This window comes from Solea solea, chromosome 6 (genome assembly GCF_958295425.1).
Source record: "Solea solea chromosome 6, fSolSol10.1, whole genome shotgun sequence".
Lineage (NCBI taxonomy): Eukaryota > Metazoa > Chordata > Actinopteri > Pleuronectiformes > Soleidae > Solea > Solea solea.
The window spans coordinates 134748-148040 of NC_081139.1; the positions used below are offsets into that span (position 1 = coordinate 134748).

Here is a 13293-nt window from a genome sequence, read left to right on the forward strand (position 1 = left end):
GAAAGAAAATGTAAATAAAAGGCAAGAATTGTGGGGAAAAAAATAATTTAACCCTCCCGCTGCCTTGTGTGGGTCAGTTTGACCCGCTCGGTTCAGAATGACAATGTTCCCCCAAGCTGTGGGATATGGACGAAGCAGGAGGGATATTTGAAATTCAATTAGTGTTATTGAATTTGTGATGTCACATTCAAATAAAAACACTGTCATATCGTGTGTGTGTATGTGAGACGTTCCAGTCTTGCCTCGATTGTATTTTCCTCACGTGAACCCACAATTATTCTGCCAACTGCTCAGAACGCTCTTCTGTACGACGCGAGCGATCTCAATCATCTTATTAAACACACACACATGCACATACAGATGCACACACACACACATCCACAGTTTCCATGGCAACAGGATCCAGGGCCCTTTTTTATGACTGGTTGTTTGTTCAAGACGGCCAAAATGATCTCAGCAGTCGAGCAAAGGCGGGATGGAGATAAATCATGTGTGCGGCAAATAACGGGGACGTGTACAAACACAGGAAGTGATCAAGTGTCTGTCGTTGCCTGAAGCAGCGTTGTTATTCAGTCTTGATCAAGACATTGTCATTTTTATTAGGTAAATTATCTCCATTTTTTTTTTTTCTCCCCCCCTCTCTCAGACAAGATGTGTTACTCATGTCGTCGCATGTTTGTTTGTTATTGTGTTTGTGACACGGACGCACGTTCACAAACACTCGTTCACACATTCGGACACTTTCCAGCCATGCTGTTTTTGTGTCTGACATCCAGATGGTGCGCTGTGGGGGGGGGGGGCTGATTCGCGTTGCTAGCTGTAGCATTAGCATTTGTGAACCTTTTTGCGAGGCCAGGCTGGATGTGGTGAGAGACACTGTGCCACCGCCAGTTCCCCCTCTGATTATAAGTGTAAAACAGGGTTCCCACGGGTCCTTGAAATCCTGCCATAAATAGTCATGCAAGAAATGAATAAGTTGATATTTAGGTAAATGTCTTCCTCCACCGATGTGCACTAAAGGGTTCTCACAGGTCCTTGAATCCATGTCTACGTCTTGTTTTTTTGTTTTTTGGTCAAATGTACTTGCCTAACCTTTTCTTGTTTGTGTTCTCAATGACAGGAAGTAAGCTCAACAAGGACCTGAAGCATTATCTGAGCCAGCGCTTCCAAAAGTCGTCGCCTGACCACGATCTCCAGCAAACCATCCGAGACAACCTCTACCGCCACGCCGTGCCTTGTGAGTCCATGGCGGAGATTTTTATTGATATTTGTCTTCATTTCTGTTTTCTCACACGTCCCTTGGTCTGTTCTGCCGTGTGTGGCTGTGTGAGGGAAGGACACACTGACCTCACCTTGGCGCTGGCCTGAGACTTGGACACTCGTCACTAATTAAAAAGCTAAGACGAGGAAAAAAATGATTTTAGCCACTGAACAAAATTGTCTCTCTGTCTACAATATCTTCAAAATATTTTTGTTGCTTTCTTTCACCCCTTTTTCAACTGAAAACAGAAGTCTGTGTTGCTTTGTAAACAACCTTCCCTCACACCAAAGTCCATAGAGAACGACTGTCAATCTGAAAGCGTGAGCGGTGAAGTTAGCTGAGTCGTGTTAGCTTGTTAGCACTGACTTCTGTGGCTGCTGCTTGGTTGACTTTATCTTTTGGATTATCACATGACTTACACGTTGTAAAAAGAGAGGCTAATAGTGACATATATCCATAACAAGCATTCACTTTAATCAAGTTTTTGTGTGTGTGTGTGTGTGTGTGTGTCAGAGTTTAATTAGCAAAACATTAGCGTCATAAATGGTGTCACATTGTGCATTTGTCTTACATGTTTTCATGGGTTTGCTAGCATTACTGTGTTTAACTGTGAGTCATTTTTTACATATTATACAATTCCTAGCGTATTAGCTCAATTTAGCAAGTGCTTGATGGCTGGAACGCAGTGCAATTTCACAGCAAACTTTGCTAGTATTGCTAATTTTTGATGATTCCCAGATGTTCTGAAGCTAAGTAAGAATAAACGTGACATAAATATAAATAGCAGCATCATTTGCTCAGACTTAAACACTAACTAGTACCAATTTATCACCAGTTCTTTCAACCCCTCCTTAATAGTCACAGGTTATCATGTGCACTGATCAATAGGGCTAGAAACTTTGACCTTTTCTACTCCGTGGTTGTTGATTCAGTGAATATCTACAGGCACAATTGTTTTCTGATGCTGGGTTTCTCTTCTGTAGCTGCTGCTCACACACTTAAGTAGACATTTGAATCATTTTATTCTCCCCCGCTGTGAAAAACAGCCCTTGAAGAGCTCGCTGGTGCTGTGCAGAGATGGAACTGCGGCATTAACACCATAATAACAGAGTGATTAATGTGATAACTGTGCAACTGCCTGTGTTTGGGGAACTGATGAAGCACCTTTGTTAAATCCATGAGCCATTTCTGCATGATGCCATTTTTTTTCCCCCGGAGTTAAATCAACCACACGGACCAATCAGGCTCGTTGTTGTTATGATGTTGGAAGTGACGCTGAACACAGCGTGCTTCACTTTAGAGGGTGGAATTGGAAAAGAGGGGGAAATAGAGAAACAAAATGAGTCATAAACAGAAATACAGAGAAAAGCCTGGCCTGTATAAAAGTTTATTTTCTGCTTTGATTTTCTTTCATCGCTGTGAAATGAAATGGCTTCAGACTCCCTTCGTTCTGACATCAGTTGTCTCCACAAGTGAATGTTTTTATGCAGATTATTTTCGTAAAGTCTACAAAACTAAATAAAATTGTGTTCATGTGTATTAGGGCTGCAAGTAAGTAATATTATGAATTAATCTATTATATTATCGGCACAACATCAGCATCGGCAGATATAGGCAAACACATTAAAATCTGCCGATATGACTGATGGCTAAGACGGTAGACTGAATAATAAGCTGCTACTTACTTGAATTTTATGCTAGCACCCTCTACAACTATTTATTTTATGCTGATGCATATTTATATTGCACAATGAAGACATTTTATTTTATCTGCATCTGCTTCATGAAATGTATGAAAAATATTATTTTAATTTCACTCCAGAAGAGACGGTACTACATCTGCAGTAGGGGAAAAGGAACTCCCAGTAGATTGGCATATTGGATAGTGACAAAAAAATCTAATTCTGTGCATTCCTAGAATCTGTCGATTATTTTTTTGATTAATCGATAAAATATTGAAAAACCTGGTGTTTCTCAATTTGTTTGGTCCCCATATCAAAATGTTCAGTTAGTTATGCCCCATGACCCATAGATGCCCAAAGATATTTATGCTAATGTGAGGCGAGGAAATTGCGGCAAGTTCATTCAAATTAAAGTTGCGTCTAATCAATAATTAATTAATAATTCCTTGATCAACTGAGTAAATGATTGCACATCCTTTCATACTCCCCCCACTGCTTTCTGCAGTAAAGACAAAGTAATGTAATTTGCAGTTTTCAGACCTCATCAACACGCCAAACAACTCTCTTTTTTTCATGGTAATTTTCACTTCTGCGATCACAATATGTTTTCCATGACTTAGGCGTATTGGATTTTCCATCCGTGTGTGTGTGTGTGTGTGTGTGTGTGTGTGTGTGTGAATTTGAAAATAATCTCTCATTTCCCCCTAACCTGTGCTTTTCCCCCTTAATGGTCCTCATCCGTTGCTTTTTTCAATTAGTTCATTCATGCCCCCCCCCTCCGGAAATTACTCAGCGTATTACCGAGGCTCGTTTAAGGGACTTTATCTGCATTACCTCCGACGCCATATGTCAGCCAGACACTGGTGGAGGGTGGGGGGCTTTGTGTGGCCGTAATGGCCGGTTTTAATCACTGAGTGGTCAAAGGCACTCGCACAGTTAAAATAAATAAAAAATTGCTGGTGTTGTTGGCAGTAAACAAAGCGTGAAGGTGTTCCCCAGGCTGTCGGGTTTTATAGGACAATAAAGTTGGGTTGTCGTGCACTTGTAGAGGAGTGTGTGAGACTCTCATTGGCTTATTAAATTTAAAAATCCTCCACCAGAGCGGCTTAATTTTCCTTCCCTCGCGTTATGGACAGTAAATGTTATGTTGTGTGCGGTCTGTGAATGGATTTACCCAAATGTCCGTCACTCTCGTAGAGTAATACAAGAGTGCAAATGTGTAGGGAAACCCGTCAGACTCTAACTAGTCATTATTATTTCTGATCATTTAGAATAAAAACTAGTCATGTTTTTAACATGAACTGAAATAGATTATTCGTTTTTTTAAATAGTTTCCTTCTTAAATGTGAATATTTTCTGGTTTCTTTGCTCTATATAATAAATATATCATTTTTTTGATTTTTGTATGAAAAAAGGCATCGATTTATCAGGAAAATAATGATCCGATAAATCAATTATGGAAAATAATCTCTGAAGTTGCAGCCCTACGTGACGTGTTAGACTGTTGCTAGGGACAGATCACATTGAGAGGCTCGCATGGATCAATGTGTAGAGTTATTTTGACACACAAAATGACCTGTTTTATGGATTTAATTTTTTTTTTTAAATACTTTTTATAGGTGCACTAAAGTACAGACATAAACTAAACTAGATTGCAGAGACAGAGTATTAGTGTTAGCATTAGCACAGTTTTATTTTATCCCATTTGAGGAAAAAAACAACAATTTGGCTACATTTGTGGGCTAAAAACCCCAAAATTATTTAAACTTTGCCCATTAGCTGACCTGACCCCTGAAAATGTGCATGTGCATCGGCAACAGAAAAACCCATATGGTTCGACCTCTAGTGTTGTCTCTAATACTTTGTATTTCATATATTTAGCTTGCTTTCCACCTCTTAACAAGTAGCTTCTCAAACACATTGAGGTACGTGGTGTGCTATACATTCTCTCCAACCTGCTTTACATTGGAGCCTAAAACCATAACAAACTAACAATAGGCACCAAAGGTCATAATCCTCAGGGTCACCAGGCCCTATCACAGTTCACACACAGCATGTGGGCAGGAAGACACAAACTTGTAATTGTCATATTAAGATAAGATAAGATAGCTTTATTTATCTCACAGTGGAGAGAAAACGGCGTGACAGCAGCTTAACAATAGATAATAAACAAACAAACAATATACAAGTAAGTAATACAAGTAGGAAGGAAATTATTTACATATATATATATATATATATATATATAAGTATAAATATATATATGTAATAAGGTGCAGTTTCTCTCGGTGGTAAAAATGTACAATGAGTGTAAACATGGCGTTATGGCAGACCAAAAATGAAACGTGATAACAACAGGGACATAAACATCGTTATAATATTTATACACTGTTGTTGTAGAGTTGTACTGCAGTTGGAATGAATGACCTGCGGAGGCGCTCTGTCCTGCACTTAAGGTGCATCAGTCTCTGACTGAAGGAGCTGCGTAAGGCCCCAACAGTCTTGTGTAGAGGGTGTGAGGTGTTGTCCATGATGACCGATAGTTTGGCCAGGGCCCTCCTCTCATGGATGACCTGAATGGAGTCCAAAGGACAGCCACAGACCGAGCCGGCTTTCTTTATGATTCGGTTCAGTCTGTTTTTGTCCCGCACAGAACACCCCCCTCCCCAACACACCACAGCAAACAGGGCTACTGACGCGACCACAGTGTCATAGAATGTCCTCAGTAGTTTCCTGCACACATCAAAGGAGCACAGTCTCCGCAGGAGATACAGACGGCACTGACCCCTCTTGTAGAGTGAGTCAGTGTTGTCAGACCAGACCAGTCCAGTTTGTTGTTTAGGTGAACACCCAGGTACTTGTATGAAAAAGACAAACTTAATACGGACAGTCACATTTATCTGGATCAACATTTTATAATAATATACAGTTGGACATTTTTGTAAAGTTAATTGTAAACATGAAGCAGTTTCACTCCATTTTCCATCAACCCTTGTCTTAAAATTTCAATTTGAAGCCCCAGCTTCCCCCTCCCTGCTCCTCCTCCTCCATCTGTGGAGGCGTCCGTCAGCTTCCCTTGTGGTCAACCCGTCCGCACGTTCAGCATTCCCACTCTTCCATTATCCCCCCCCCCCCCATTTCCCACTCTCATTCCTGACCCCCCAACTCATGACACCACTGCCTCTCTCTGCTGCTGCTCCCTGTTTTTCCATCACTATCTCTGCTCCTCTCACATTTGTGTTTTCCTGCCAGTGAAACACACGCACACAGAGAGAGAGAGAGAGAGTAAATTCATGTGTTTGGCTTTTTTTATTCGCTTCATACGCTCGGCGTCTCTGCCTCCAGCTCTTCTCTCCTGGATCGAGGCAAGTACAGCTGTGGTTTGTTGTGATGACGACGACGACGTTGGTGCTTCTCAAATGAGAGGGTCGTGTGTGTGCGTGTGTGCGTGTGTGTGTGTGTGTGTGTGTGTGTGTGTGTGTGTGTGTGTGTGTGTGTGTGTGTGTGTGTGTGTGTGTGTGTGTGTGTGTGTGTGTGTGTGTGTGTGTGTGTGTGTGTGTGTGTGAGAGTCTCTGGGCCAGTGGTGCCGACGATTGGACGACTGGTATATAGGCTAAGAGGCCAGCTCAGAGGGAGGTGGGGGCTGAAGCCGTGGGGCTGGAGATTGGGGGTGGGGTGGTGTTTGGGTGTGGGGTGGTGGGGGGCAGGGGGGGATGGGTGGAGAGAGAGAGAGAGAGAGAGATCCAAATCAACACTGGCTGGAGCTGGAGCTGTGTCATGCTAACATAAACATGTTCACAGGTGGGTTTACTCGCTGTAGTGTGGGATTGGTTTAGTGGAGTTATACTGTAGTTTTTTTTTCAGTATGATTTAATAAATCAAGGTGATTATTATTCGTGTGAGTTTAAATTTTCTTCTCAGAAACGTGATAAATGATGCAAAGACACACTCAGATTCACTCAAAAGTTTATCGTCAGATGTGTGAGTCCCAGAGTGGAGAAAACATTTCATTAGTATAACATGGTAGTATGATATTGAAGTAGAGCTGAAACCTCTTAAATGTGTTGATATGTTCTTGGTTTCTTTGCTCCATATAAACAAAGAAATCATTCAAAATTGTGGACAAAACGAGACATTTGAGAACTTCACTTACTTTATTTATCAGACATTGGTTGCTCTCTGTTTACAGATAACATCTACTAGAAAGGTTCTTAACTGTGAGAGCGACTGTCGTTCCTGAAAAGCAGAAATAAAAAAGGTGGGAAATCCACAGTTCTGCCAATGAATAACAAAGGAAATGTAAGTTTCATATGAACATGACAATGACAAATCTTTCCTGTTAAACCTGTTGAATTACACAACAGCTGTGTTTCCTGGACTCACTGAAAACTGTGAAAGTGTTATGATTCAAAATAGTTATATATATACTGTACATTTATAACTATATGTACAGTATATATATAGAACTATATGTACAGTATATATATATTACTTTTTTGAATATATATATATATATCAAAATCTACATCAACTCAAGTCTATGATAGTTTAATTTTATGTTTGGTATTTCATTCTCAGACAGTCTTTTCTGGTGGGGTTAGGGTCAGTTTGTGAACCGCTTGTTGTCCTGCACCAAAGTAGTTAGAGAAAATTAGCGTTTTTAGCTCGTGGGGACACAGGAGCTGCTGGGCCACTGCTGACTCTTTTGGTACATTTGTGTCACTGAAGAAAACATGAGCTGAGATTTTCGAGCACAGAAGTCATGATATTAACTATTATTAACTTATTTTATTCAAATAAGTTATATTTAAATAACTTATTTGAAATGACTTCTGCAGGCAGAAGTGGATCAACAACCTGTAAATGTTAATGGAGTGTAAAATTACTGACTTTCTCAATGGGCTTTGGTGCGGTTTACAAACTACACCAAGAAAAGGTTTGGATTGATTCACTTGTATCAATCTTGTTTAAAACTATTATATAAAGAGTTATTAATGTTTGGCAGGAAATTGATTCATGTGGTTCCTAAAAGTATGTTTTATTTTGCATTGCTATGTCTCCAGGTTTTAATAGATGATATTTTTGTGCTATCTTTCTGCCATACAGTCACAGCTGTACAACATCATCAGTTTGATTACATATGAAGTGGTGACTCCTCCCAGCAGGCTACAGGTAGACCAAACTGTGAGGGGAAACAATAGGAGCTGAATGGATGCTTTTTCTTTTACTGTCTGTGGAGCTAACACCATTAGCCGCATTCAAAGGAATGTTGTCAAACAGAGAATGAGTGATGGGAGAAGACGCCCATATTCCTCACGCCCAACTGCCCCACCCACTCAGTCTTGTTTGTGTGTGTGTGTGTGTGTGTGTGTGTGTGTGTGTATTGTATTCACCCATTCCATCACTGACACTTGCTGGGCAGAAGCACAGACACGAGTTCAAACTATTTATGCCTCTGCACCAAAATGGCGGCAGAGGGTTTGTTTGGGTTTGTTTGTGAAGTTGGAGATTGAGCCACCCCCAAGTTCCGTTCCCTCCACATGGAACTGGAATTTAGGGAGCTATTAAAATGCTATTTTTAAGTGGAAAAAATGACAAAATGCGTATTTGGTCAATGCTTATTTACAGGTAACATTTGGCGCTTTTCCATCATGCAGTTCTAGCTCGACTCTGCTCAGTTTCCATGACTTCATACTGCCTTCCCAACGTTGGTGGAGTCATCGTGGCTGCATTACGTTGTTTCGTAGGTGACACAAACACACAAAGTCGCGACATGTAAAGCAGTTGTTTCGGGTGTAACTGAATCATTAGAATCAGTTGATTAAAAAGGATTTGTTCACAGAATCGTTCAGTACTTCCTGCATTGTGTTGGATGTCGCGCTCGTGACGACTTCTAGTGAAGACACTCTCTGACCAATCAGTGGCCGGCAGTCTGTTGACGTCATATTTTAGTACCCTAACCCTCGCTTGGAACCTCGTCAGAGCAGGTACTAAAAAAAACCACACATCACTGATGGAAAAGCAACAACAATCGACTAGATTCAAGTCGAGCCAAGGAAACGTACCATACGTGTTTTTTTGCACACACAAACATGTAGCAATATGTCTATGGATGGAAATGAGATGGTGCGCTACGTTCAACTGATTTACTATGAAACAAATACCACAAATGTGCTATTGTCTGTATAAAAAAAAAAAAAAAGAAAAAAGCAGTGTTTGGTCAGTGGCAGTGGTTGGAAAACCAAGCCAAGTCGTGCTGGAACTGTGTAATGGAAAAGCGCCAAATAATGTTATAGTTCCACCTCTCTTGCTCTTCCACTCATTTTCGTCATCTAGTTGTTTTTCCCTCGCGGCATTGCAGCGCCACATACAGGCCTGGCATGTGTACTACAGCCTTTGGAGTTGTTTTAGGAGGTTTCTTGAAACAATTCCAGAGTTTATCGAAACTTTTTTTAAGAACAAAAAAGATCGTACAGAAAAGGTTTCTTGGCATGTGAGAAACTTTAATTCGTAGGTCATATAAAAGTGTTTCCGATAATATTTATCAGTCTGACAGTGGCACAATAATCTCATTTATATGGTTTTTACCAACCAGAAAACATAGATCATCAATGGAAAAACATCAAAACTGAAAGTTTTAACCCCAAATATCAGCTACTGGGATCATAATACACATGTGGTATTTATATTTGGGTCAGTTTGTTGTGTCTCTAGTGCAGTAGTGGGCTGCAACTAATAAATATTTGCATTACCAATGATTTTTTTCATAGAGAATGTCCACTAATTCTCCCACACCTCAAAATGTCATTGTCCTAAAATGTTTTGTTTTGTCCATAAACCAAAGATATTCAGTTTTCGGTCACAGAGGACCAAAGAAACCAAACCAAGTATTTCAAATTAAAAAGCTGAAATCACAGAAAGCGTTTGTTTTTTTGTATTTCCTGACTGTCTGACATAATTGTCTTTGATGTCACACGCAGTCGTCTTATTTTGCGGGGATGTTTTTTTTGACTCGTCTCACCACTGTTGGTAATTACATAAGTTTTTCCAGCTGGAAGCTGCTCCTTTTGTTTCTGCTGTGGAACTAAAGCGTCTTATAAGTGAAGACCTTGCTGTTTTTAAAGCAGTTTTAAGGCCAGTTCAGTCCTGCTGTTGGTTTTGGGAAGCATTTATGGGTTATCTTGGGATTGAATGGCTCATCACGCGACCTTTGGCATCCTCCCCACCCCAACACCACCACTCTGCTGTTCCCAACCCCCTCTCCTGCATGGGTGACTTCTTAAATCTGTGCCTGCTGGTCAGTTTGATTCTCTTTTTGATCTTGCTCCTTCCTACTGACTCACACTTTTAGTAACATTTTGGTTATTTGGAAATCTTAATTAGTATCCTTAAAAACTAGTTTCCATTCGGAATAGTACCAAATAACCGGCCTTAACTGTACCCTTCGCTTGGGGTACCAGAGTAAAGGTATGGTACGTGTGGCGATAGTTCCACGACTTATGATTGGTCAGCTGATTGGGAGACAGAAAAGTGTCACACCCTACTAAGTTAAGGTCCTGTTCTGTACCTTTGAGTTTTACCTTTCCACGTCTTCTTCTCTGTCTTTGGTGTATCTCCATGGCAGAATTACAGCGCCACATACAGGCCTGTATGGCATGTACAGTTTACTACAGTGTGTAGTCTTTTTTTGGAATTGTTGTGTTGTTGTGTGTGTATGAAGACTGAAAACTTAAAAAATAAATATTGAAATTGTAACTAAACTTCTGCAGCTCTGCCCTGTGCCCGATTTTGAAAAATGTAAAGAAAGTGGGCTGAGAGCTAAGGGAGGGAGAGTGCGTATCCTCTAACTATCTTTGTTATTCGTTACCACCAAATAAAATCAAAAGACGTCTAGTCTTGATGAGCTGCTTTTACACAACATGGGGTTAAGTGTCTTTGCTCAAGGACACATGTAGACTCACAGAGCCAGGAATTGAACACACAAACCTTCCAGTTGAAAGACAACTCGCTCTACCACTGAGCCACCACTGAGCTCAAACATAACTCCTCACTTCTTTAATACTTTTACTTCTAAGTTCTTAAGTTAAAGTTCTCTTTACACGCCGATGACACTTTAGTTGACGTCTACGGAGTTTGGTGTTGCCTTCAAGCTTCTTCTGCTGACTTTTGGACTCTCCATTTTGGTCTGAACGTGCATGTGTGTAAATTTGTGTGTGTCAGGACGTCAGTGTCTGAGGGGGGAGAGAAAAGAACGAGAGATGAAGCTGTGGGGGGAGACGGAACAAAAAAACCTAAAGGGCTCTGTGAGGAGAATAAAGGATGAAGGGGGGGTTGAGACGAGAGATGGGGGGGGGGGCCGTTGTGGGCGGGTGCGTGTGGAAGCCTGTGAGACCGGAGACAGCGGGACTCAGTCAGCCACAGAGAAGCAGAGAGACACAAACCCAGCGCTGCTGCTTCTGTGTGTGTGTGAGGACGAGACGGAGAGCGCATTACAAGCCAATGTGGATGCTGCTTAGCTTAGCCCCTGTTAGCTTAGCATCACAAAGCCAAAGCTGGACAGAGGACAGACGCATGGGAGGAGGAAGGGGAGGGTGGTGAAGAAGAGGAGGAGGAGGAGGAGAAGAAGAAGGAGCCGTGACTCTGCACTGGCTTTTCTTCCACTCATTCACACCTGATTTGGATTTTTTTTTCCTCCTCCCTCTGTCTCGTGTCGACGTGGTGGAGGTAGAGGAGGTGGTGGTGTTGTGTGGACTATAGGAGGAGGAGGAGGAGACCCTCATCTGACTGAGAGGTATACATGTTTTTGTGTGTTCATTTGCTGAGGGGTTCACTGGGAATGAATGGTTGGGGGTTTGGATGGACGGACTGACGGATGGATGGACGGACGGATGGAGATGGAGAGAGGATGGATGAGCATCTGGAGGATGGAGGCACATCGCTGGCAGTAATGGAGGCTGATGTGTTGTGGTCAAAAAAAGGCATATCTGTCTCCGTGTGTGCGTGTGTGTGTGTGTTTTGTCTGTGATGCCGTTTGTGTGTGTGTGTGTGTGTGTGTGTGTGTGTGTGTGTGTGTGCGTGCGTGCGTGCACAATAGCGTGTGTTAGCAGCCTGTGTGATGTGTTGACATGCTTGATCATATTGGGAGCCATTACCTCCAGCTGCAAACTGCCGTCTGCCTGTTTGTCTGGAGTGTCCACGATGCTAAGGTTAGCTGTTCTATATCTTCCTTTTTTCCACCCTTATCATCATCATCATTATTTTAGTTTTTTTTTTATCTCAGTCCATCCCCCCCCATCTCCACCCCTCCACCCTTACTCTCTCTCCGCCCCTTTAAATGGATTGTTTCAGAGCCGCTCTTTTCCATTTATTTATACGTAGCTGTAGGTAGAAGCTAAAGCCTGTGGTGCTGCTGTTTTCTGGGTGGAATAATAAGACAAAGGCAGGCTGAGTGTGTGTGTGTGTGTGTGTGTGGGGAACATTTTCAGCCAGATTTCTGGCTGATTTAGCTTTTACGCTGCACAACTGTCCCCTCAGGTTTTTCCTGTTTCTTTTTCTAATATCCCTCTTTCTGTGTGTGTGTGTGTGTGTGTGTGTGTGTGTGTGTGTCATCACTTGTCCACTCCTCAAATGCACTTTTGTGAGAGTGACTGATTCAGAGCTGAAATGAAAGCAGTTGTTTCTGGGAAAAAAGGAACCAAAAATGGATTCTGTCCCAGGTCCAGAGGGGAAAAAAAGGCCGGTTTTGAACGTTTTGTGGTGCGTGTGTGTGTGTGTGAGACGTATCCACACACACACACCTTAAAATGAAACAGCTAATTTTTCTCCAGTTTTTGGTCAAATCTGTCCAATTTTACAACTTTCCCAGAGCATAAATACTGTATTTTTCATCCCAGGATATCCTGATCATCACTTTAACTTTCCTGGCTAAGAATGGTTCAGACCGCGTTCTGTCCGTCCAACAGACAGACCAGAAAAACGTTCCCATACATGTTTGTGCAACTATTCCTCTCAGGACACTGCACTGACAGACTACACAAAGCCTTATCCCTGTAACCACAACCAGTTAATGACTAACCCTAATCACTATTCAGAAGATCTCAGCCCTAAACTTAACCGGTTCCTCAGAAATGAGGTTCTGCCTCATCAGGACCAGGTCTTGGTCTCCATGAGGACTACTGGCCCTGACAAGGTCAGTGTTTATGACAGAAAAAAAAAGGTCCTAAGAAGGTAACAAATACAAGTTTACCCACTGAAAAGATGCTGTTATAATAACTTGTAAAGCTGCTCATCAGTGTTTGGTAGCATAGCAGAACATTCAAATCCCTGCTCCTGCCACAAGGGGGAAGACTC

The 13293-nt window shown here is 41.7% G+C and overlaps 1 protein-coding gene across 10 annotated transcripts in view; it reads left to right on the forward strand.

Moving 5' to 3' along the window:
* Nucleotides 1-13293, forward strand: part of magi1b (membrane associated guanylate kinase, WW and PDZ domain containing 1b) — a 166628-nt gene that overhangs the window by 67485 nt on the left and 85850 nt on the right. For all 10 annotated transcript variants that reach the window (XM_058632173.1, XM_058632183.1, XM_058632172.1 and 7 more), the window contains one exon: nt 1121-1237. In XM_058632173.1, the coding sequence (XP_058488156.1) occupies nt 1121-1237 (117 nt within the window). The remainder of the gene's footprint in view (nt 1-1120; nt 1238-13293) is intronic.